This window comes from Pan paniscus, chromosome 1, assembly GCF_029289425.2.
Source record: "Pan paniscus chromosome 1, NHGRI_mPanPan1-v2.0_pri, whole genome shotgun sequence".
Taxonomy (NCBI): Eukaryota; Metazoa; Chordata; class Mammalia; order Primates; family Hominidae; genus Pan; species Pan paniscus.
The window spans coordinates 200,837,293-200,862,215 of record NC_073249.2 but is presented as its reverse complement, the minus strand read 5'-3'; the positions used below and the strand labels follow the sequence as shown (position 1 = coordinate 200,862,215).

Genomic DNA, 24,923 nt, shown 5'->3' with positions numbered 1-24,923 from the left:
AGAGGTTGCAGTGAGCCGAGATCGTGCCATTCCACTCTAGCCTGGGCAACAAGAGAGAAACTCCGTCTAAAAAAAAAAAAGGAGAGAAAAAGAAATGGGGGGGGGTCTCACTATGTTGCCCAGGTTGGTCTTGAACTCCTGAGCTTAAGTGACTATCTCACTCTTCTGATGCTAATGGCTTATTAAAGCAATTTAAGGAAATGACACCTCCAGGATTAGAGGTAAACATAAAGTGTCCAACATAGCGTCCAGTATATAGTAGGTACTGAACAAATCCACTGCTTTTTCTTCCATAAGGGAAAGTAGACTGTGGTTCAAGTATGGGCTTTACCCCACACTGGTTGGGTGACCCTACACAAGTGATTTCTTTCTTTCTTTCTTTCTTTTTTTTTTTTTTTTGAGATGGAGTCTCACTCTTGTCACCCAGGCTGGAATGCAGTGGCGTGATCTTTGCTCACTGCAACCTCCGCCTTCTGGGTTCAAGCGATTCTCCTGCCTCAGCCTCCTGAGTAGCTGGGATTACAGGTGCCTGCCACCACGCCCGGTTAATTATTTTTTGTATTTTTAGTAGAGACAGGGTTTCACCATGTTAGCCAGGCTGGTCTCGAACTCCTGACCTCGTGATTCACCCGCCTTGGCCTCCCAAAGTTCCGGGATTACAGGCGTGAACCACTGCCCCCAGCCTAGACAAGTGATTTCATCACCCTGCATCTCCCTTCCTTAATCTGAAAGCAGAGATAAGAGGGCCTCGCTCTTCTAGTAGTTGTGAAAGTTAAGTGAGGCAAAGTATGTAAGCCCCTTGCAGGGGCTCCACCAATTATAGCAGTAATTATCACATATTCAAGAATGGCAGTCTGGGGCCAGGTTCCCAAGATGGGGCCAAGACTCAGAGAGAAATGGGACAAAGCTCCCTCCATCTCCTCCTTGGTGCCCACCTCTGGGCCTGCTTCCCTCCAGGCCTGATCCCTGCCCTCAGCTCCCACCTCTGCTGGGCATCTTCTCAAAGAGCCAACAGACAGCTGTGTTCACTCTCCCAAGAGGCATCCCTGGGAAAGGAGGAGAGGAGAAAGAAATCTTCGTGTCTGGGCTTTGGAAAGCAGACTGTTAATTACCTGGGGTTGGCAGCAGCCTGCCTGTTAGGTAAACATTTGCCAAGCTGGCTCCATGCATTAACCCCTTGGTACCCAGAGCTGAGGTGTTCGGAGGTGGGCTGCTCTAGAAGGGTCCAGAAACTAACTTGAGGGAGGCTGGGCACGGCTTCTGTAGCCTTCAAACAGGTCCAATTCAGGTGAGACATTCAGGAGGATGGCACAGAATGACTTCAGAATCAGGGTTTGAAATTTACTTCACTTGGCTTGTCCCCAGACCCCTGTCCCAAGAATATGGGATGTTCCCCAGACCCCTGTCCCAGGAATACAGCCCCCAAAGAGGTGGCCAGGACTAAAAGCTCAACCTGCAGCTTGAGGTATGAACAAGGTCCTGTGTGTGAGGGGATGGACCAGGGATGCCTGGTCACCTTAATCCCCCCTGGCTTTCTCTGGATAACAGAAACTCACTCTAGAGGAAGCAGAGACCCACCTCCCAGAGGGAGAGACCCTGGGTGGTGTTTAGGGGTGGCTGGTGTATGGTAGATGCACCTGACAGCAATAACTGAAGAAACAAGAGCTGCCACATGAAGGATGCTGAGGGAGGGTGCTACGTGGGGATGCCATATATATATATATATATATATATATGTTTGTTTTGAGACAGAGTCTTGCCCTGTCACCCAGGCTGGAGTACAATGGCACCATCTCGGCTCACTGCAACCTCTGCCTCCCAGGTTCAAATGATTCTCCTGCCTCAGCCTCCAGAGTAGCTGGGATTACAGGTGCCTGCCACCCACCCAGCTAATTTTTGTGTTTTTAGTAGAGATGAGGTTTCACCATGTTGGCCAGGCTGGTCTCAAACTCCTGACCTCATGATCCACCCACCTCGGCCTCCCAAAATGCTGGGATTACAGGCATGAGCCACCGTGCCTGGCCGAGGGTACTGTATAAACTGCATTTTTTTTTTGCAAGCGGTTGTGGTTCTCCCGTCCAGCTTGCCACCATGGGAGCATCCTGTACGTAAGCCTCCTCAAATAAATCCTATGTCTCATTTTCTGGCTTCATTTCTCTTCTGTAGCCTCTTGAAGCTGGTGCCATCCCAGTGGAAGTCCATATGGGTCTGGGACAACATTAATTAGAGGTAGACTTGGTCTTAGGCAAGGTGGCATGAGGAGAAAGGTAAGGCAAGGTGGGCTCGGATTGACTATAATGATCAGTTGTGTATCTACCTGTACAGTTTGCTAAGCACTTTTCCACCTTTATCTCATCCAATGAGTCCCACCGTAAGCCTGTGAGGAGGGAATTAGCCTCCTGTGATGCAGTGGCTCAAATCCAGCTTGTTACTCACTGGCTGTGTGGCCTTGGGGCAATCACTTCACCTCTCTGAACCTCATCTGTAAAATCAGGGGAATAGCCATCTGCTCTGGCAGTTTTGTTGTGAGGCTTAAATGAAATTCTGGATCTAAAGAGCCCAATAGTGCCTGACACACATTCAACTTCTCCCTTGAATTCCCTATTTTACAGAAGAGGAAAATGAGGCTCAGTGAGCTCCCAAATTATAATCCTCTAAATGTAAAAAAAAAAAAAAATCATACAAATACACAGTAAGCACATGTCTCTGTTGTTTCACTTATTCATGAGGCAACTCTCAGGATGACAGAGCTGGTTCAGAGAACCCACTGATGGGAGTCGAGGAAGCACAGGGAATGCCAGAACAAGATTGCTAGTTAGATTCCAAATTGGGGAATGCTCTATAGTGCATGAACTAGAACCTTTAGGGGTGATCCCTATTGGTCAGAAGTCATTTGTATCACTATTGGACAAAAATCTGTTTTCTATACATTAGCACCATAGTTCTCAGACTTATTAAATGTTTGGGCCAGGCTGGGCGCGGTGGCTGACGCCTGTATTCCCAGCATTTGGGAGGCCGAGGTGGGTGGATCACTTGAGGTCAGGAGTTGAAGACCAGCCTGGCCAATGTGTTGAAACCCCGTCTCTACTAAAAATACAAAAATTAGCCGGGTGTAATGGTGGGCACCTGTAATCTCAGCTACTTGGGAGGCTGAGGCAGGAGAATTGCTTGAATCTGGGAGGCAGAGGTTGCAGTGAGCCGAGATCGCGCCATTGCACTCCACCCTGTGCGACAAGAGCAAAACTCCATCTAAAACAAAAACAAAACAAAACAAAACAAAACAAAATGAAAAAGGTTTGTGCCCCAATACATAGGGAGTAAAAAGTCAAACAAGGCCAGGCACAGTGGCTCATGCCTGTAATCCCAACACTTTGGGAGGGTGAGGCAGGAGTATGGCTTGGGCCCAGGTGTTAGAGACCAGCCTGGGCAACAAAGAATTCATCTCTAAAAAAGAAAAAAAAATTAGCCAGGTGTGGTGGTGTGGGCTTGTAGTCCTGGCTACTCAGGAGGTTGAGTTGGGAGGATCACTTGAGCCTGGGAGGTCAAGGCTGCAGTGAGCCATGATCACACAACTGCACTCCAGCCTGGGCGACAGAGCGAGACCCTGTCTCCAAAAAAAAAAAGGTCAAACAAAGTTACTTCCCTTTAGGGAGTCCTACAGCACTTGAGTGCTTGTAACGCAATGCCCCAGTGGGAGGATTAAGGCCACACAGGCTCCTCATTGCTTCACTTCCAAGCTTTACAAAATTTTCCTTAACAAAGTGGTGTTGACAGGATGGGAAATGGAAGGATTGACCTTCCAAGCTCTGTCAGGATTACTTCTGAGTAAGAATTTCAAATCTTTTTGCTCTGAAAAGCCTAGTTCTGCTACCACTTCAGGTTGATGATAAGAAAATGAAAGCCCAAGGCTGGGTGCGGTGGCTCATGCCTGTAATCCCAGCACTTTGGGAGGCTGAGGTGGGTAGATCACCTGAGGTTGAGAGTTCAAGACCAGCTGGGTCAACATGGCAAAACCCTGTCTCTATTAAAAATACAAAAATTAGCCAGGCATGGTGGTGGTTGCCTGTAATCCCAGCCACTCAGGAGGCTGAGGTGGGAGAATCATTTGAATCTGGGAGGCAGAGGTTGCAGTGAGTGGAGATCGCGCCACTGCACCCCAGCCTGGGCGACACAGTGAGACTTTGTCTCAAAAAAAAAAAAAAAAAAAGAAAGAAAAGAAAAACCCGGGACCAGTTCTGGTGGCTCACATCCGTAGTCCCGGTGTAAGAGGCCGAGGTGAGAGGATCACTTGAGCCCAGGAGTTTGAGGCTGCTGTGAGCTGTGATTGTACCTCTGCGCTCCAGCCTGGGTGACAGAGTAGGACCCAGTTTCTAAAACAAATTTTAAAATGAAAAATAAATTTAAAAAATAAATAAAAAAGAAAATGAAGGCCCAGGAAAAGGGTGTGACTTGTCCAAGATCACACAGCCATGCCTAGAAGAGGAGCAGAGGCTAGAACCTACTTTCTCCAACCCCCGTCCCCAGGTCCCCTGGATGGCTTGCCTGGCCCTGCACCCTGTGGGGTCCAGGAACTGCTCTGCATCCTGGCGGGGGTTAGGGGGTTGTCTACAGGGCCAGACTGAAGTGTCTGCTGGAGTTGACTGATATTGCAGAGTCTTGGGACTCACCATGGCTTATAGTTATCTGCACTCAAGCGAGAGCTATGACCTCAGAGCCTCTAGAAACCTCCAGCCTCCGCACTTGCTAATTCTGCTGTGAGACACTTAGGCAGCCCAGAGCTGGAGGAACAAACAGCCGTAGACAAGAAGCAGCAGATGGGTTTCCACGGTGATCATTTCCTGGAGTCCAAGTATCTTCTTTCTTCCTGAATGGAGGTGGAGATGCAGCAAGAGAAACAGGGAGGGGGAAGCCCAAGTCTTGGTCCCAGTCCACCCAGATGGATACCTTGGCGCTCCTTGGGCAAGTCACCTCAACTCCCTGGGTCTGAGGAGGGACAGAAGGATGCCATTTGCTAGGCGCCTGCTCCACACCAGGCGTGGTATGCTGAATGCTGCACACTCACTACCTCATTTCTTTAATCTCCTTCCCAGTAAGCCTTTAGGGAAGGAGCTATTATTAGCATCCCCATTTTACTGATAGGAAACAGAAGCACAGAGAGGTGAAGTAACTTCACAGGAACACACGGCTTGTTAAGAGCACTTGAGCTGTGCTCTTAACCACAGCATTCTATAGCGCTGGGTCCCTTCCTCTGAGGGCCAGGGCCATTCCTTCTGCAGATTTCAGGCCCAGCCTGAAGCTGGAGGGAGGGAAGGAAGGCCAAGCAGGGTGCAGAGAGGAAACACTTCAGGTGAAACACGGTATTGTTAGCCCCCATTTTCTGCCTGGGCATCCTAGCCAATATGACACCTGGTGCTTCAGGCAGGAAGCACCCCCATGCCCAGGCAGCCCCCAGGCAGCTGTGACACCACCGCAGCTATGACACACACTGCAGTGCTCAGAGCTCTGCGATGCCTCCAGAGGCATCTGTGTCCTCAAATTCACACAAAGGCCTGCTTCAATCCTGTCCTGTAAGAAACAAGTCCTCTGCCTCCTCCAGGAAGCCTCCTTCATTGCACCTGAGGCCAGGCCCTCTCCTCCCCCTCAGTGCTGTCCTCTCCTTCCTGCTCTGGCTCATTCCCATCGCCCAAAGTGATCATTTCTGTCCCACTGATCAGAGCCCAGGTATAGGATGGAGGCTCCTGGTGGCTTTGTTGAGCACTGAAAAGCCCGACGGAGGCCCCTGGCAGATCGCTGACCTCAGTCCTGCCTGTTAGGATGCCCTGGCCTTCTCTTCCTCCATCCAAGCCCCAGGGCAACCACGTGAATCGCAGGCTAGACAAGCCCAGATTCCAGCTGGCCTGAGAGCCTCCTCCACAGGGATGAAGGTAGGAGAAGGCTTATGTGTGTGCACAAATATGGGCATGGGCAGGAGCCAGCCAGCATCCCCAGGGCTGGGGGACACATAGAGCTATTAATAGAACGGGATTAGGTATTCCTCCAAACCCCAAACCAGCTGGGCTTGGCTTCCTAGCCATCTCAACTTTGTCCATCCCTCCATTCCTTCACTCATTCAAAAAGTATTTGTTGGATACATATATCTTTAAAAAAATAAATAAATAAAGACAGACTTGCTATGTTGCCTAGGCTGATCTCAAACTCCTGGGCTCAAGAGATCCTCCCGCTGACCTTCCAACCTTAGCCTCCTGAGTAGCTGGGACTACAGGTGCGTGCCATCATGCCTGGCTTATTTATTTATTTATATTTGTTTTATATTTTTAAAGATGGGGTCTTCCTCTTGTGCCCAGGCTAGAATGCAGTGGCACCCATAGCTCATTACAGCCTAAAATTCCTGGGATCAAGCAATCCTCCTACCTCAACCTCCCGAGCAGCTGGGATTACAGGCATGAGCCACCAGCTCCAATTAAAAAAATTTTTTTTTTTTTGTAGAGACAAAGACTCGCTATGTTGCCCAGGCTGGTCTCAAACTCTTGGGCTCAAGGGATCCTCCTGCCTAAGCCTCCCAAAATGCTAGGATCACAGGTGTGAACCACTGTGCCCAACCTGGACATTTATTTAATTATTGCTGGGGATAAGAAGGATGTATGAGAACCAGACTTCTGATCTTCTTCCCCAAAACTGTTCCCCTCAGTTTTCCCCACCTCAGTTAATGACAACTCCACCCTGTCTGTGGTGCAGGCCGGACCTCACATCTAATCTATCAGCAAATCTGTCAATTTGCCCTGGCTTAAAATATACCCAGAATCCAACTACTTCTATTCATCCCACCCCTGCCATCCTGGTCCCAGCCACCGCAGTGGCTCACTTGCACTACAGCCTGGCCCAGCAGGGCTCCCTGCTGCTGTCCCTGACCCTACAGCCGGCCTCTTCCCTGCAGCCTGAGTCGTGCTGTGAAAACAAGGTCAGAGCGTACCCATCACGCGGCCGGCACACTCCTGCCTCAGAACCTGTGGCCCGGCTGTTCCTCTTGCCTGGAGCGATTTTGCCCTAGAAATATACTTCTTCACTCACTCCCTCACTTTCTCAGAAATTTACACAAATGCCAGAGTTTTTTTTGTTTTGTTTTGTTTTGTTTTTTGAGGCAGACTCGCTCTGTCACCCAGGCTGGAGTGTAGTGGCGTAATCTCGGCTCACTGCAACCTCCACCTCCCAGCTTCAAGCAATTCTCATGTCTCAACCTCCCAAGTAGCTGGGATTACAGGCGTGCGCCACCACGCTGGGCTAATTTTTGTATTTTTAGTAGAGATGGGGTCTTGCTTTGTTGGCCAGGCTGGTCTCGAACTCTTGGCCTCAAGTGATCTGCACACTTTGGCCTCCCAAAGTGCTGAGATGACAGATGTGAGCCACTGCACCAGGCCACAAATGCCAGCTTTTTTTTTTTTTTTTTGAGATGGAGTTTCGCTCTGTCCCCCAGGCTGGAGTGCAGTGGCACGATCTCGGCTCACTGCAAGCTCCGCCTCCCAGGTTCAGGCCATTCTCCTGCCTCAGCCTCCCGAGTAGCTGGGACTACAGGCGCCTGCAAACAGCCCGGCTAATTTTTTGTATTTTTAGTAGAGACGGGGTTTCACCGTGTTAGCCAGGACGGTCTCAATCTCCTGACCTCGTAATCCGCCTGCCTCGGCCTCCCAAATGCCAGCTTTTTTATGAGGTCTCCCGTATTTCTGTCTAACATTGCAACCCATCCCATCTCCCCAGCAGTTATTGTCAAATAGTATGAGATATTTATTCATTTTGTTTCTTGCCTATTTCCCCTCCCTGGAGGGTAAGTTCCAGGAGGGCAAGATTTTTTCTGCTTTGCTCACTGCCCTTAAGACCTGCCTGGCCCCACAGTAGGGGTTCAGTAAATAGCTGTTGAATGAATGAGAGACTTGTGGGGTGACAGACCAGTCAAAAAGCTGTCCCTGCCGCCAGTCCTGCCATTTCCTGTCTGATCCCACACAGACAGCCACAGAGATTTTTCTAAAAACCACATTGCTGTCTTTCAGGTCTTAGGGTAGGTATCACTTCCTCGGAAGCCTTCTCTGGCCCCCTGGGCTAGGCAGCCCCTCTGTGTACTCTCAGGGTCCCCTCCCCTCATTCTGTAATTGCCTGCAATTGCCTAGTTCTGTAATTGTCTTCTCCAGGACAGCGAGCTCTGGAGGGTGGGGACACGTCTGTCTCCCTCCCTGTTGGGAGCTGGAATGGTGCAGCGGATATAGGAGCACACTACCTGGGTCCAAGTCCTGGCTAAGCCATGAGAATTCAGGCAAATTACTTAAGCTCCCTCGGCCTCAGTTTTCTCAACTGTAAAATGTGGATCATCACAGTTTCTCCCTCCTAGGGTTGCGGCAAGGATGAAACAAGCTGATACAAAAGAGAGATGCTTGGCACGCTGTAAGTGCAATACGAGTGTCAGCTATGATTACTCTTTACTCAGGGTTGTGTTCCCTGGCCTAGCTCAGAACCTGGCCCATATTCAACACTCATAAGTGTTTGTTAGATGAATGGATGACTGTGTATGGGGATAGAGGGATGAAGGAATGACATGAGGACCTAGAGGGGGGCTCTAACCCAGCCTGCGGAGCACTGGAGAAGCTTCTTGTGGGGAGGGAGCTTTTAGCTGACTCCTGCAGGATGAGGAGTTGGCTGGGCACAGTGAAAGGGGGGGCGTGCGAAGCAGCCAGTGGCCTTTGTGGGTGCCTCTCAGTGTGGGAGGACTGAGGTATGCAGGAACTGCAGTTCATCACCGAGTGGCTGAGCCATTAGTGCCAAGAGGCCAGTGTCCCCTTTGTGGGCCATTTTTAGGACTCTCACACTGGCTGCTCACCGAGGGCAAAACATCCCATGGTGGCTCCCTGGTCTGATCAGCAGCCCTCCAAGATCAAGGGGAGGCACGCAGGGGAAAGGAGGCCACCACTTGTTGAGGGACCTCAGGGGACAGGCCTGCGTCAACCTGGCAACCCATTCCTGGCTGACATTATGCCCATCCCAGAGATAAGGGGATAGAGGCCCAACACCCCCGAGGCAGTCAGGGGAAGAGGCAGAACCCACTCAAGTCTGTCCACTCCCTGTGCCTTCCCTCATCAGCCCAGAACTCCTCATGGCCAGAGTGTGTCTCCCCCGTCACCCCAGAGATTCCTCAGTGGCTGACATCACCCACTCCTGACTCCCCTCACAGGGCACTGACCGGGGAAATCCCTCCATGGGGCCTGGACTATGGAAGAGTCAAGTGCAGGAAGAACTTTCCATAAGGACTGGAGCAAAAGGCTGGGAATTGGAGGAGATTGGGGGTGGGGCTGCTGAAGGAGGAGAGACCAATCCTGGGGACAGTTGGGGGCACCTTACCCAATTCCTCCACCCCCGCCCCTTAACTCCTCACTTGTCTCACCTGTTGACCTTCTCATGTGCCGATTCAGAGATTCCTCACACTCAGGCTCTGACCTCCACTGACTCTGATGGCCCACAGCAGGTGCAGGGTCTAGTTTTTCTCCAGCCACAGGGCCCACAGCTGGGGTGACCAACGACCAGGAGCTCAGGATTGAAATCCCCACCCTGCCACTTCTTAGCTGGGTCACCTTAGTAAGAGTTCATCCCCTCTCTGAGCTTTCCTCATCTGTAAGAAATGACAGGTAAATCTCTGCCTTGGAGGGTGGCTGGAGGACTGAGAGACAGAGGCTGTGATAACTCATGGCCAGCTGTGAGTTGCAGTACTTGCTGGTTGGATTAGCAATTGAGGAAACTGGTTTGGAAGGGGTTAAATGGAGACCCTGCCTCCCAGCCAGGAGCGAATCAGGGCTGGGAGGGGAGGAGCCAGGCTGCTGCTAAGGAAAGAGATCAGGATGGGCCAGTTGCCGACTGGAGAGGGATGGGAGGAGATACCATAGGGTTTGGGGGGCTTGGCACAGCGGCCCTGGCCTCTGCACTGTGATAGCTCCAAGCCAGATGGTGCAAGGCAGCTGCTGGGCTGCGGGGAAGAGGGGCTGCACTTCCTGAGCTGGTGCAGCGGCAGAGTGGATAAGGACCAGGACCCCGAGCCTGCCTGGCCCTCCAAGGCGGGGGGACACCGGCTGCACCCAGGCTGTGAACTCAGCTGACTCCGATGATCCACATGGGATGCAGGGTCTAATTTTAGCTCCAGCCACAGGGGCCACAGCCCAGGAGTGTCTGCCAGCGGGCACAGGGGCAGCCAGGGCTGCTCAGGCAAGGGGAGGAGTGGGAAGACCAGCCCAGCTCCCTCCAGCCTGTCCCTGGCCAAGCCGCCTCCTGTGTGAGCTCTGACTGGTCCCCATGGCCTGGCAGACAGCCCTCCTCTCAGTTGAGGGCAAGGTCAAGGGGTGCAGCCAGGAGGGCAGGGGGACACGGCCCTGCATTCTGGACAGGGGTTGCGTCAGCCAGAGCAGTGCCCAGGGGCAGGGGTCCCTGCTGGGAGGGAAAAGGCTGGCTTGGTTGTCCAAAGGCCGAGAAGGCAGAGTCCTGAGAGCAGGGGGGCCAGGCCAGCAAGCTGTGTCCCACCTGGCCTCCTCCTGCCTGGCTGGTGACTCACTATCTGACCTTAGACAGGTGGCCTGGTCTCGATGGGCCTCAGTCTTCCCATCTGTACAATGACGGCGCAGGACTAGCAGGTCGGTCCCAGCTCTGGTCTCCCGCCCCAGGCCCTGCTCTTCCTGCTTGCTGGCAGAGGCCTCCCAGCTTCCCTAGCCCTGACTGTGGGTGGCCACATGCAGTCGTGGAGGAGAAGAAAGTCCCTGTGGCTGGCACTGTCAGCCTCCTGGCTCCTGCTTGTCCTGCTGGGAGGCTTCTCCCTTCTCCGCCTGGCATTGCCTCCCAGACCTCAGCCCGGGGCTTCCCAAGGCTGGCCCCGCTGGCTGGACGCAGAGCTCCTGCAGAGCTTCTCCCAGCCTGGAGAGCTCCCAGAAGATGCCGTTTCACCTCCTCAAGCCCCTCATGGTGGCAGCTGCAACTGGGAAGCCTGCTTTGATACCTCAAAGTGCAGGGGCGATGGCCTTAAGGTATTCGTGTACCCAGCGGTTGGACCCATCTCTGAGACTCATCGCAGGATCCTGGCTTCCATTGAGGGCTCTCGCTTCTACACATTCAGCCCTGCTGGGGCCTGCCTCCTCCTCCTCCTCAGCCTGGACGCCCAGACTGGAGAGTGCAGCTCAATGCCTCTGCAATGGAACAGGGGCAGGAACCATCTGGTCCTCCGTCTCCGCCCAGCTCCCTGCCCCAGGACCTTCCAGCTGGGACAGGCTATGGTGGCTGAGGCCAGCCCCACGGTGGACTCCTTCCGGCCCGGCTTTGATGTGGCCCTCCCTTTTCTCCCTGAAGCCCACCCGCTGCGAGGTGGGGCTCCTGGCCAGCTGCGGCAACACAGCCCCCAGCCCGGGGTAGCCCTGCTAGCCCTGGAAGAGGAGAGGGGTGGGTGGCGCACAGCAGACACCGGCTCCTCTGCCTGCCCCTGGGATGGGCGCTGTGAGCAAGACCCTGGACCTGGGCAGTAAGTGAACCTTTTGCCTTGGGGGCTGGATGGGAGGGGGCTGGAATAGACGCAAGCCCAGAAACGAGGGTAGAAGGCAGGACTGAGATGGGAGAACCAGGTAGTCCTGGTAGACTTAGGCCTCAGCTGCAGCAGCAGGAGGGAGCCAGGTTAGATGGCAGAGAGCACTTCCATTAAGATGGGGACTTGAAGCAAGGGGTGTCTAAGGTAGGTTTTGGAATTCTCCCCTGGGGATCTTTCAAAACATAAAACACGACTCATTCCAAACCTCCTACCCTAATATTTTTTTTCCCACATACAGTTGTATAGTGCTTACTCTGTGCTAAGCACTTATATAAATAATGATTATAATAAAATATGCTAGTTGTTAGCATTTAAGTGTTTGTGTACCAGGCACGAAAGCTCAGACAGGTTAAGTAATTTTTCTCAGGCCACCCAGCCGGAAAGAGCCAGTATTTTGATCCAGAATTGCCTATCTCCAAAGCCTTCAGTATGAGAATTCTGAGTTTTAAGCAAAAGTTTATGATCAACCTCATCAAATGCCTCAGAAGGGCCTCACAGTCACAGCTGGAAGCTGCTCCTGTGTCTAATTTTGGGGATTAACCTCTCAAAGAAACAGCCTTTGGTTATAGCAAATATGACGTAGGTCAGATCTAAAGAAGAATTTCCTGCCAGTGAGAGGCCCTTGACATATATAAGGGACTGGGGGCCTGTGGGATGTGGTGAGCTTGTACAGAAACTCTTTCCACCTGGGCTAGTTGGGGTGATGCGCCTCAGGTGATAGTTATCCCCTAAGCACTCTAACCCTCTGTGTCCCCAGCAGGCCAGCAGCCTCTAAAGGCTAGCTGGGCAGGCAAGAATGGGAGTCCCTCTGAGGTTGTCCAGGGCCCCGGTGGCAGAGGGTTCCTTCTGTATCCCACCCTCTCCCAGGGCCTACCGGAGTCAGGAACTGTCACTCTGGTATCCTCCTTTTGCTCCTCCCTCAGGTCTCTCTCCCTATTCTCTGCTCCAACAACATCAGCTATTCTGAGCTCCACTCCCTCCCAGGAATTCTTGCCTCTGCTTGGGGCTCCCGGGACTTCTCTCGGCCAAAGGGCTCTGGTGGGAATGGGATCCTTCCACTTCCTGAAGGTACATGGAGGCCTCCAGGGAGCCCTCACAGCCAGGAGTAAGAATGGACTTGTCCCGGTCAGCCCCAGGGTCCTTTTGCTGGGACCTATCCCTAGTGGTCTCCAAGGTGGGAGCCTGAAAAGTCAGGGATCTCCCCCAAGCCCCTGCAGCTCAGCACTCAGGCAGAAGCTCACTTTGAGCGAAAAGGCTCTCCCTTTGCCATGCCCTCCCTCACTTTTCTGATGAGGCACTCAGGTACTCTTGCTTGCAGGAAGTTCTTTTTTCAGCTGACTTTAGTTACCGCTAAGCACAGTTCATTATTGATGAACCTGAAAGTGATTTCAGTCTGAACTTCTTTGAGAAACTGGAAGTTAGGGAGCTGCACACAGCAGGTAGGTGCTCATTAAATGTTTACTAATGGATCTGAAATTGGGCAGAGCCGGCCACGGTTTTCTAATTAGCGTGGGTCACCCTCTGAGTAGCATTTTTGATAAGTTTTATTTCCCAGGGGCGAAGCTTGGCAGCCTTGGACTCTGACCTTCAAGTTTTGTCTTTGGCCTCCGCCTCCCTGAAGGTGACAGGACTTGTCATCTCTGGAGTGGTTTGAGCCTCAATTTCTCCGAAGTGCCGGGCAGCTGCCTGGGCCAGACAGCCTAGGGACAGAGTGAGAGAGATAGCCTGAATAAACAAGTCCTGGCCAGAGAAAGAGGCCATTCACAGTCCCTGCCACCTCCCCACATTCACTCAGCCGGGCGAGAGTGGGGAGGGGAGGAGGCTACATTTGAGGAGTGCCTGGCTTGGGCCAGGTGCTGTGCCAGGCACTTTACTTAAGTCACTGCTGATCCTGTCATGCACCCTTCAAGGGAGGTATTATTATCTCCATTTCAGGGTATGGAAAACTGAGGCCCAGAGAGGTGGAATAGCCCAGGGTGACAAGGTTCCCTCTTCTCCATGAGCCCCTCACTTTTCTAATCAGGCGCTTGGAAGCAGTGGAGTTGGGATTCAACTCTGTACTTCTGGCTCCAAAGCCCATGTTTTTCCACCTTGGTTGAACGGTCTCCTGTTGCTTTGGAATAAATCTCCACCCATTCAAATTGTTATTTATTCATTTTTATGAATAGGTAATTCATTCACAAGGTACAGAATTCCAAAGGCACAAAAGGGCATAGAGTGAAAAGCCTCCCTTCTATCCCTGTCTCTCGGCCACCCAGTTTTCCTGCCTGGAGCCAAACACTGCTTCCAGTTTCTTATGTGTCTTTTCTGAGAAACTCTGCGTGTGTACAAGCAATATGTATATTCTCCCCCATTTTTTAACATAAATTTGATGCATGCTTCAAAGTCCCCCAGGCTGTATCCACTGGGAACAAGGGGCACAGTCAGTACCTAGGGCCCATGATACTTTTATAGGCTCATGAAAATATTTTCATTTTTTGAAAATCAGGGCTGGGCACAGTGGCTCACACCTGTGATCCCAGCACTTTGGGAGGCTGAGGCGGGTGGATCGCCTGAGCTTAGGCAACATGGTGAGACCCTGTCTCTACAAAAATTACGAACATTAGCTGGGTGTGGTGGTGCAAGTCTGTAGTCCCAGCTACTTGGGAGGCTGAAGTGAGAGGATCGCTTGAGCCCAAAGGGGTCAAGGCTACAGTGAGCTGGGATCATGCCACTGCACTCCAGCCTGGGCAGCAGAGTGAGAGAGACTCTGTTTCAAAAAAAAAAAAAAAAAAAAGGCAGAATTAAAAATGAACTTCCAGGTAGAAGAAAAACAAATTTTTTTTTTTTTGAGACAAAGTCTTTCTCTGTCACCCAGGCTGGAGTGCAGTGGCACAGTCTTGGCTCACTGCGACCTCCACTTCCTGGGTTCAAGGGATTCCCCTGCCTCAGCCTCCCAAGTAGCTGGGATTACAGGCACGCGCCACTACACCCAGCTAATTTTTGTATTTTTAGTAGAGATGGGGTTTCACCATGTTGGTCAGGCTGGTCTCAAACTCCTGACTTCAAATGATCTGCCTGCCTCGGCCTCCCAAAGTGCTGAGATTACAGGCACGAGCCACGGCTCCCAGCAGAAAATGTTTTAATATATAATATTGCTTGTTTTTATACCAACACAGTTATCAACTATATTCTTTTTTTATGGCAGGAGAGACTGTGAAGGCCAAAGTGCCTAGTAGGGCACATGGAAGTCACAATGCAGCCCTACCTATGGCCAGGCCCCAGCAGAGCACTGAGGCCATGGGCACAGCCACGCTGACCACCCTTGGGCACTGAGACCCTGAGTCTATGGCAGGTACCTTACGTGGTCACAGAAGCCTAAGACTTCTTCAGTGGTCACCACATAGATGCACAAGTTTCCCCTGTAACACATTCCCTGTTCCCCGCCAAAGGTGCTCATCCAGTCTCTACTTATTTACCTTTACTGATGGGGAACTCACCATCTCCAAAGACCACCCACTGGCTGCACGCTCAACCAGCTCCATCACTAGAATTTCTGCTGAAATTGACCTCCCAGATACCTGGTCTCTTGGTCCCAGATCTATTCCCTAGTGTCTCACTGAGCATTCGGCAGCACCCACTGAGCTCCCATTCTCCACCAGGCACTCTGCTAGGCCCTAGGGATACTGAGATGAGGGAGGTACAGCCCCATCCTCAAGGAGCTCAGCCTTGTAGGAGAGACAGGCAAGTCAATTGTTTGACATACATTGTTAAGCAGAGAGAGGCTGCACCGGCTGCCTCCCTGGCTCCTCTACTCAAGAGCTGTGTGACCTCTTTGGGCTTCAGTTTTCTCATCTGTAAAATGAGATAATAACAGTGCATACCTCCCCTCCTATCTCATAGAGGTGCTGTGAGAATGAACTGAGTTAATACATGTAAAGCACTTAGAACTGTGCCTGGATCAAAGTACATACTCAATATAGGTTAGCTTGGATCATTACTACTGCAGTCCACTGGGAGGTGGGAGTAGAGAAAGCCATCTCTGGAGAGATCAAGGAGGGTTTCCCAGAGGAGGTGATGTTTCAGCTTAGACAGTAAGACAGTGTAGAAGAAGGCCAGGTGTGGTGGCTCATGTCTGTAATCTCAACACTTTGGGAGACTGAGGCAGGAGGATCACTTGAGGCCAGGAGTTTGAGACAGCCTGGGCAACACAGAGAGACCCCATCTCTAAAAAAAAAAAAAAAAAAAAAAAAAAAAAGCCAGCACGTGCCTGTAGTCCCAGCTACTCCAGAGGCTGAGGCAGGAGAATTGCTTGATCCTGGGAAGTCGAGGCTGCAGTGAGCTGTGATGGCACCACTGCACTCCAGGCTGGGTGACAGAGCAAGAGCTTGTCTCAGAAGAAAAAGATGAGTAGGAGGGCTTCCTCAGGCTGACAAGGCAGGAGGGGCCCTCCAACGTGAGGGAGAAGGGATCTTAAAGGCACAGAGGATCAAGGGAGGTTAAGGCTCAGTGGTGCAGTTGATTCAGCCTTAACCTAGAGGTTTTCAATTCGTTAGAGGTTGACTTAGGGGTGAAGGGGGCTGTACGTGGTTGGCTTCTGCTGTGGCTTTTCATGAGGTGAAGGGTGTCCTGATGCTTACTTGTGGCTTCTTCCAGGGAGGGCCTGGTGGACACTTAAGCATGGAGGGAGGACAAAGAAGGCTGGGGTCCCCTGGAAGACCCCTAAAGCAGCAGCTCTGGGGTGGTTCAGATAACTCGGGGTCAGGAGCTGGCAAATCTCTGCTCTAGTCCCAGCTCCACCCAACCCTATCTGTGACCCTGAGCCAGTCCTTGGGTCTCTCTGGGCCTCAGTTTCCCCATCTGTTCAATGGGGCATGGCCCCGAGGCTGCCTAAGTACTCCCAGGTCTGCTTCTTGGAGGTTCAGGCTCAGAGCCAAACAGGCTGTAACTGAGGAGGGTCCTAGTACCCTCTGGGCCCTAGTCATGAGTCCCACACTGAGCAGGCCTGTGTCCTGGTCCCTCCCTTTATCCCTCCCCTGGCTGGGTTGCAGGCAATGGTCCCCTGGATGGACAATTGCCAGGCTGGCTCTGAGGAGGCTGGGACTCCTGCCCTCCCCCACAGGCACACACAGCCTGAGTGTGGCCCTGGGCTAGGGTGGTGGAGGGGGTAGGTGGGAGGAACAGAGGGAGCCTGTCCTCTGGGCCAGGGGACCTCTGGGCAGCAGTTTCCTGTGTGGTTCCAGGCTGGGGGCCCAGCCCACCTCATGACAGAGGAGCCTTTCACGGGCCTGGCTTTCAGCATGGGGGAGGGCTGGGCTCAGAGGCCACGCAGGCAAGGGGTGCTGAAAGTCTGCCTGTGGCCGAGTGGGGGAGGGCAGACGTGCATGTCTAAGTCAGGCAGGGCCTCGGAAACATCAGCGTCCGCTGCCTCCCATTTTACAGATGAGGAAACTGAGGCCAGAGAAAGGCAAGGGAGGTGTCTAAGGCCACTGAGGGCAGAGGCAGAGCTAGAATGCAGGGCTCCTGCCTCCTAGTCCAACCACAGATGCGTGGCTGGTGTGAGGCTTGTGTTTGTGTTAGTGCGTCAGTGTGCGGCTGTGCATATGCATGAGTGGGTTTACACATTTGGGAGCGTGGGTGTGGGGTGCAGGGGTGTGGGGTTCTCCCATTGAGGGAGCCCAGGGGGCGAAGGTCACTGTCCAGGCTCATGTGTGGTGGGACCTCCCCATGTGCCTCTTTAGGACCCAGCGCCAGGAGACGCTGCCCAATGCCACCTTCTGCCTCATCTCTGGCCACCGTCCCGAGGCTGCCTCGCGCTTCCTCCAAGCCCTGCAGGTATAACCCCAATTTGAGCATCACCCATCCTCTGTCCCCCAGCACTCATGAGCTGGCAGGGTACTCTGGGTCCAGGCCAATGAGAAGGGGCAGTAAGCTGCCTGCTCCTTTACTCCTGGACTCAGGCATGCCTGTGTCCCCATTCACTGCACCCTCTGCAGAACAACCATAACCTCCCCTCCCTGAAAAATCCCATGTTCCTGTCCTCCTTGCCCCTTGCCCCCAACAGCAGCAGCTACTGACTTGGAACTGGGCGGGGGGTGAGTATGTGCAGGGTGGGGCTGGGCTCCCCAGTGACCTCCCCGCCCCCCAGGCCGGCTGCATCCCAGTGCTTCTCAGCCCCCGCTGGGAGCTGCCCTTCTCCGAGGTCATCGACTGGACCAAGGCAGCCATCGTAGCTGATGAGAGGCTCCCGCTTCAGGTAGCTCAGAGCCCTGCCCACAGGGTGGGAACTGGACCCAGGACAGGGGAGGGACCTAGAATCCTGGATCGAGGCTGGCCTCAGTCCTCATTCCTATCTGCCTTCTATGGATACTGGTGAATTTCTCCTAGCACCAAGTCTCCCCTCTGGGGCTCCCAGAGGATCTGATGGAGCTAGAGATTCCTAAGGGTTCTGAGAGCAAGTCCTGATCCTCTTCCAGCCTCAGTTTTACCATCTCTACAATAGGATGAGCTAGACCAGACAATCCCCATGGGCCCAGCTCCAATGGCCTGTGACTGCTTAAATACCAATTTAGGGGAAGGCTACAAAAAAATTCAAACTCAGAGCGCCTCCATGGGGACTGGAGTGGGAAAGCAAAACGCATGGCGACTTTTCCATCTGATGAAACTAATTTTGTCCAGCTCTGAAAAATATATGTGTGACCTGCCTTGAATCCCCTGAGAATGGCAGAGGGGGTTAATAGTAATTACCATTTTTTAAATTGAGCCTCTACAATGTATAAGCAATTAATGAGCAAATACTCAGGTTAAATAGCTCAACCACAGTCACATGGTTACCAAGTGGCATTCAGACCCAACTCTGTGTGACCCCTGAATGCTTCTTTTTTTTTTTTTTTTTTTTTGAGATAGGATCTTGCTCTGTTGCTCAGGCTGGAGTGCAGTGGCACGAATATGGCTCACTGCAGCGTCGACCTCCTGGGCTCAAAATTGCTCTATTACCTGGCACTTTTCTCCCTCTCTGCTCCAGGTCCTGGCTGCCCTCCAGGAGATGTCCCCTGCACGGGTCCTCGCCCTGCGTCAGCAGACCCAGTTTCTATGGGATGCCTACTTCTCCTCAGTGGAGAAGGTCATCCATACCACTCTGGAGGTGAGGGGTCTCACCTGATGGGGGTCCTGGCTCTTGACTCCTGCTTCATCCCTGTCACCTCTCCATACTTCTCTGCCACAGTGTTTGGGGAACCCCCCCCCCCTTCCTTGAAGATGGTCCTGGGATGAATCTGAGACTTGGCTGTGAGATTTGGGGCAAGTTTCTTCTCCAATCTTGGCCGCAGTTTCCCCATCTTTAGAGAAGACCGCTGTGGCAAATAGATGTCAAAGCATGCACCAATGCCAGTTGACCGCCGACGGCTGCCTGGGATGCTATGTTGGGAGGGATTCTGAGTCCTGAAAGAATGTCATGACCCATTAGTGACATCTGTCATGAGTGAGGAAGGAAGGGGAAGCAGTGACCCTGCCACCATCTCCCACCTCTGGAGCAACATCATGGAGTGCCCCCTACTCTAGACTCAGCTTCTGACCCCAGGGGTCTGGTGATGCAGCTGCCACCCTCCCCAGAGCCTGGAAGGGGAGGTGTGGCCATGGTCACACAGGCCACTTGCTCTGCTCAGCTCCTCTCTCATTTTAGGTTATTCAGGACCGGATTTTTGGAACATCAGCTCACCCCTCACTGCTGTGGAACAGCCCCCCAGGGGCACTCCTGGCCCTGTCTACTTTTTCCACAAGCCCCCAGGACTTCCCTTTCTACTACCTGCAACAGGGTATGCCCTGGGGATGGGACAACCTGAAGTCCCCTCAGCTCTACCCAGGGCTGCCCCAGCCTCATCTGGAGAGCCCCACCAAGACCCTTTCCAAGCCCTGACATTTTTCCTGGCCCCCGGGGATTCCCTACTCAGGTCATTCTTCATGGGGTTCTGTTCCCTCCCACTCTAATAGCCTGTGTCTCATTCCCCCAGGCTCCCGCCCTGAGGGCAGATTCAGCGCCCTGATCTGGGTGGGGCCCCCAGGCCAGCCCCCTCTGAAGCTCATCCAGGCGGTGGCAGGCTCCCAGCACTGTGCCCAGGTCTGCCCCCTTCCCAGCTGGAGTCCTGGGATCCAGGGTGGGGGTAAGGGACAGGGCAGGGCCCTGATGACTTCCAGACCCCAAAGATGACCACTATTTGAGGGAAGGCACGGGGAAGATTTCCAAGTGTTCTTGCTGCCTCCTGTAAGTCCCAAGATTCTGTTGCCTTTTCCCCATGGAAATTGATGAAGCCACGTGAAAAGCAGATGTCTCTTCGGGAGGCTGGAGAAGGAAACATTCATTCCTTTACTCAGCAGTCATTTTCTGAGCACTAGGCCCTGGGCTTAAGGCTGAGCAGATAAAAAGTAAGGAAGGATTCTGCCCAGAGATTCAGACTGGGTTAGCATTTTCCGGCACACAGACTGTCAAATCTTACTTCTAGAGAAGCCAGATAGATTACTAGAGAAGCCAGATAGATTAATAAGAGTCCTTGTAGAGGAAGTGAGGCAGTTAGCTCAGCCAGGGTGCACACAGGAAGGCTCCAAACAGGCCATTGAGCTGGGCTGGGAGTCATAAAAGAGCCTGAGGAAGAGAATGAAGGCTTTGAGAAAAGATGGGGATGGAACATGGAGTCAGGGCCCAGGCTAGGGACTACCACAGACAACTCTCTTGAGTTCTGAAGCCACAGGTCACTACCCTCATGTCACCAGAATCCCTGCCTTCTACAAGCCCAGAGGCAAGGACAGAGCAGCGGTGAAAGGACCATGGATCCAACTAAACCCTTCTCCCATGTGCAGTTTATAAAGCTGACTTCTCAAACTTCTTCCACCTTGAGAAAGATCACTCCTGCCCCTCGCAACCCGCCTTCTGCCCCAGATCCCAGACTTCAGGAACAACCCCCTATCCTCTAGATCTTGGTTCTCTGGAGCAATGAGAGGCCACTCCCATCCAGGTGGCCGGAGACAGCTGTGCCCTTGACAGTCATTGATGGGCACAGGAAGGTAAGGGATGAGGAGAGCCATGAAAGGGGTGGGCCCATGCTGGGAGCTGGGGGAGGGCACCCATGGGGTGTTTTATGAATACTTGGGCCTGAGCCACAGTTGGGCCTGAAGAATGACACAGTAGGTTTCAGCCACAGGGCTAATAGTAATGATTCTCTTCCCTCCCTGGTCCCTGTGAACTGTGCTTCCAGAGCACTGGGGCTTACATGATGGGGAAAGACAGAGGAGTGCGCTGACATCTCAGATGAGGAACAGAGGAGAAACCCAGGATCTTGAGAAAATACGGACCAAGGGCAGCACACGGGGCCAGGAAGGGGAGGCTTCTGGGAACCGTGGTTGGTGTGAACCACCTGCCTGCCGCATGGTTGTGGGCAAGTCCCTTCGTCTCTCTAGATCTGTTTCTTTCAAATGAGGGAAGTTTGACAACTCCTCCCAGAGTTGATGTGACAATATGACAATGGAGGAATTCCAAGATGTCAAAAGTGGAAGGGCCCCTAGAGACCAACTGCCCCATTTGACCAAAGGGGAAACTGAAATCCAAAGAGGTCAATTGAGTTGCCCAGGTCCCAAAACGAGCTCTGCACAGGCTTGCCATATTCGAGGCCCAGGCGTCTACACTGTGCCTGAAGGGAGGCTTTATTCATGGCTCAGGCGTCTACACTGTGCCTGAATGGCTCCTACTTATTGGATGGGGGTGGGGGGAATGTTCCAATGGCTGAGTTCCCCTCCCCCACTCCCTGCAGGTTAGTGATCGCTTCTACCCATATAGCACCATCAGAACAGATGCCATCCTCAGCCTCGATGCCCGCAGCAGTCTTTCCACAAGTGAGGTGAGGGCTGGGCCCAAGAGAAGCCCAGTGTGGGTAGACACAGAGCCAGAGGGCCCTGGCAGCCCCTCAGGTTCCCAGGGTTGAGGGGACCCCAGGTCATGAGGTCCAGCCTCTTGCATTTGAAACCACCCCAGCAAGCCAGGCAGCCTCCTCTTTAGGAGTCTCGTTGAAGCTTTCCACGGACTCTTTTGAGAAATTGTTTTTGTGGCCCCTGGAAGCTTTCATGCCACACTTCCAGCCAATTCCAAGTCTTGGCTCCCGCGCCCTCTCCCCTGAGTCCTGCCCCGGCCCCTCAGCCAGGCTGCCCCTGCCTCCATTTCCCTGGATGTTCTAGGCATTTAGGAGGTCCTTCCTCACAGCTCACTTGAGTCCCTCCCCAGGTGGACTTTGCCTTTCTGGTGTGGCAGAGCTTCCCAGAGCGGATGGTGGGCTTCCTGACGTCGAGCCATTTCTGGGACGAGGCCCATGGTGGCTGGGGCTACACTGCTGAGAGGACCAACGAATTCTCCATGGTTCTCACCACAGCCGCCTTCTACCATAGGTACAGACCCCTACCCTGCACAGGGATCAGAGGACCAGAGACCCCACCCCCACCCCGAACGGAGCAGGGTGGCCTAGACCCCAGGGATCCAGGTTCAAGGCCGAGATCTGCCACTTCCCAGCTGTGGGATCCTGGGCAAATCTCCTCACTTCTCTAGAGTTTGTTTTCTCATCTGTAAAATGGGATGGATTCACCTCCCAGGGCTGGTGTGAACATTAAATGAAGTCCCTGGCACAGAGGTTCCACAAATGGTAGCTATTGTTATTTGAAGTAGAGCCATGCAGTGAGTAAGGGCAGTGTGTGGGTTTGCTGGTGGTGGGGTGACAAGAAAATAGTCCTGATGCTTTATGAATGTGGATGTTATGAGTTGGGGAACATCCCAGACCTTCCAGAAGCTGCCTGAAGTGCTCCGGTCTTAGGGCAGGGACTGAATTCTGTAAGACCTCTTTAGAGGGGTTCCTTAAACATGTTTAAATCGAATATGCATAACCTGGAACCTCTTATAGATTACTCAGGAGCTCTGCAGGGAATTCTCAGTAGAGTGAAGAATTACCTAATGTCTGCGAGATGAGGCTGGCCTGTCTGAGGGCCGTGTGAAGTGAGCTCACCCGGAGCAGTATCAGCCTGGTTCATCCACAACTGTTCTTTGGGCTTCCATGTTTGATGGCTTTGAAACCAGCTGATCCAAACCCATCTAATTCTGGCTCTGAGTTCAGCGCTCAGAGCCCAAGGATGGGGGGCCCAAGGAGCTGTGAGGGAGAGGGCAGGGAACACACCACTAACTGCAGATAAGCCACGGGGCACAGCACAATGGAGAGCTGTTCACACCAGGGATGGGAGCTCTCTGAGGCAGCCAGGGCTCGGAGGCTTGGGGATGGGGGTCAAAGGGAGAGGTGAGGTCAGGAGGGAGGAGAATGGGGCCTGGGGATGGATTTGGCTGCAGCCTCTCCCTGTCTTTTCCCCTTGCCCAGGTATTACCACACTCTCTTCACCCACTCCCTGCCCAAGGCTCTGAGGACCCTGGCAGATGAGGCACCCACCTGTGTGGACGTCCTGATGAATTTCATAGTAGCAGCAGTCACCAAGCTGCCCCCTATCAAGGTGCCCTATGGCAAGCAGCGCCAGGAGGCTGCTCCACTGGTGAGGGCTGAGGGGGATTGGTCGGAACTGGCAGGGATTGGGCGGGGATGCCGGAGAGGATTCCCTCTCACTGTCTAATTCCAGTCTTTCTTGCTGCACGGGCGTGGGGAGTTCGGAAGGGCAGAGAAGCCCGTTAATGCATTGCTTCTTTCTCTCTTAGGCGCCTGGGGTCCCGGGGCCCAGGCCAAAGCCGCCTGCCCCAGCCCCCGACTGCATCAACCAGATAGCGGCAGCGTTCGGCCACATGCCCTTGCTGTCCTCTCGTCTGCGTCTGGACCCGGTGCTGTTTAAGGACCCGGTGTCTGTGCAGCGCAAGAAGTACCGCAGCCTGGAGAAGCCCTAGGGGGGCGACCCGTGGAGACCCCAGCAGAGGTCGCAGCCCAGCTCCCAGGGGGCCCGGCGCCTGCCGGCGGGCTCCGCTCTTGGGACACCGGAGAACCTATCATGGCAGCCAGCGGGCCCACACGTCGGACCCCGGTTGGCCAATCACAACAGGGGGGCGTGGCCCTACCTCCTCCTGCCCGCCCTCAGCCGCGGAGCCTCTGCGGAGGCTGAGCCCCGCGACCAGAGCGCTGCTCTCCGCTTCTCCACCCAGCTAACTTCTGCTTGTCTTTCAGAGCATTGTCTCCTCCAGGGACTTGCCTGGCCCTCCTCCCCCTCTGCCCCCGATGGGTTCGGTCTCCTTTGCGCTTTCGCAGCCCAGTGTTTGCCGCGGTTCCCGCACGGTCAGGCCCGAGGACTGGCTTGCGAGCCCCGGGGGGCGGGTCGTGTCGTGTCCTTTTCTCTCTGGCTAGGCAGGTGTGCCGCAAATATTTGACGAATAGACGGATGGCAGACATTAACTGCGTGCCTGGCCCTATGAGGGCGGCGGCGGGACAGGGTGAGCGGAGAGACAGAACTGTCCCCGCCCCACCCCGCCACCCATTCCTAGGGTTCCTAGTCCCGGGAAGGCAACTACCCAAAGAGGCCTGGGTTGTCAGGCTCAATCCTTGAGCCTCAACCAAGGAGCAGAGGGGTGCGGGTAAACGAGGAGTGGGGCGAGGAAAGCGGGATGGGAACAAGTGGTCTGTCCCCGCACGGCCCGCGGCTCAGCCTTGGCCGTCTGCCCTGCACTACCAAGGCCGACCACTAGAGGTCAGCGTCGCGCCGCACTCTTCACCCGCATGTCCAGAGGGCGGCCGGGATGTGGAGGGTGAGCGCTGTGGGCAGCTCGGGGGCTGAAAGCTGGGAAGAGAAATCTGAAGAACAGCCCCATCTCTTTCGCCTGCACACTTGGAACTCAGCAAGAAGGGACTGTTTTTAGGTGGGCTGGGCGCAAGCAGGGACTGTTCCGAGCGGTATAGGTGAGAATGGAGTTGGGGGGGGACACTAAGTCCTCCGGGGTTCACCCACCTGGAGCTGGAATTATCACTTCCGAAATAAAGCGCGTGTCCTTGCCCCCTCACGCTCCAGGCTATAAATACCCTTACAGCAGCTGCTCGAGGGAGGGGCTCAGGGCTCAGGGCTCGCCTGGGAGCGCGTGCGACTCCAGAGGGTGAGGGTGGTGGGTCCAGCCCAGGTCCAGGGTGTCAGGTGTTTTCCTGCTTTGATGGCCTCGCAGCTCGGAAACTCCCGTGACTGTCTCACTGGCAGGAACATACTGTCCCCTTAGGCCTCTCCAAGGCCTTCCACCCCCACCCCCCAGCTTGACCTCGGCGGGCCCCTGGATGACTCAGGTCCTCCCTAGAGCCAGTCACAGCTGAGTGGCAGAGTGGGTTACCCTTGGGAGGCGTGGTGCTGT

General features: G+C 53.7%; 1 protein-coding gene across 2 annotated transcripts; it reads left to right on the top strand.

Moving 5' to 3' along the window:
• Window positions 1–9,875: 9,875 nt before the first annotated feature.
• On the top strand, window positions 9,876–24,587 carry EXTL1 (exostosin like glycosyltransferase 1). 2 transcript variants are annotated; one of them, XM_003809460.5, is made up of 11 exons: window positions 9,876–11,533; window positions 17,317–17,410; window positions 17,724–17,831; window positions 18,600–18,719; window positions 19,257–19,389; window positions 19,585–19,691; window positions 20,543–20,632; window positions 21,376–21,462; window positions 21,843–22,003; window positions 22,975–23,143; window positions 23,304–24,587. In XM_003809460.5, the coding sequence occupies exons 1-11, from the start codon at window positions 10,755–10,757 to the stop codon at window positions 23,484–23,486; spliced, it is 2,031 nt and encodes a 676-aa protein (XP_003809508.4). In that variant the 5' UTR covers window positions 9,876–10,754; the 3' UTR covers window positions 23,487–24,587. The 2 variants fall into 2 exon arrangements, with proteins under 2 accessions (XP_003809508.4, XP_008959933.4); XM_008961685.4 differs by lacking the exon at window positions 17,724–17,831.
• The last annotated feature ends 336 nt before the right edge of the window (window positions 24,588–24,923 follow it).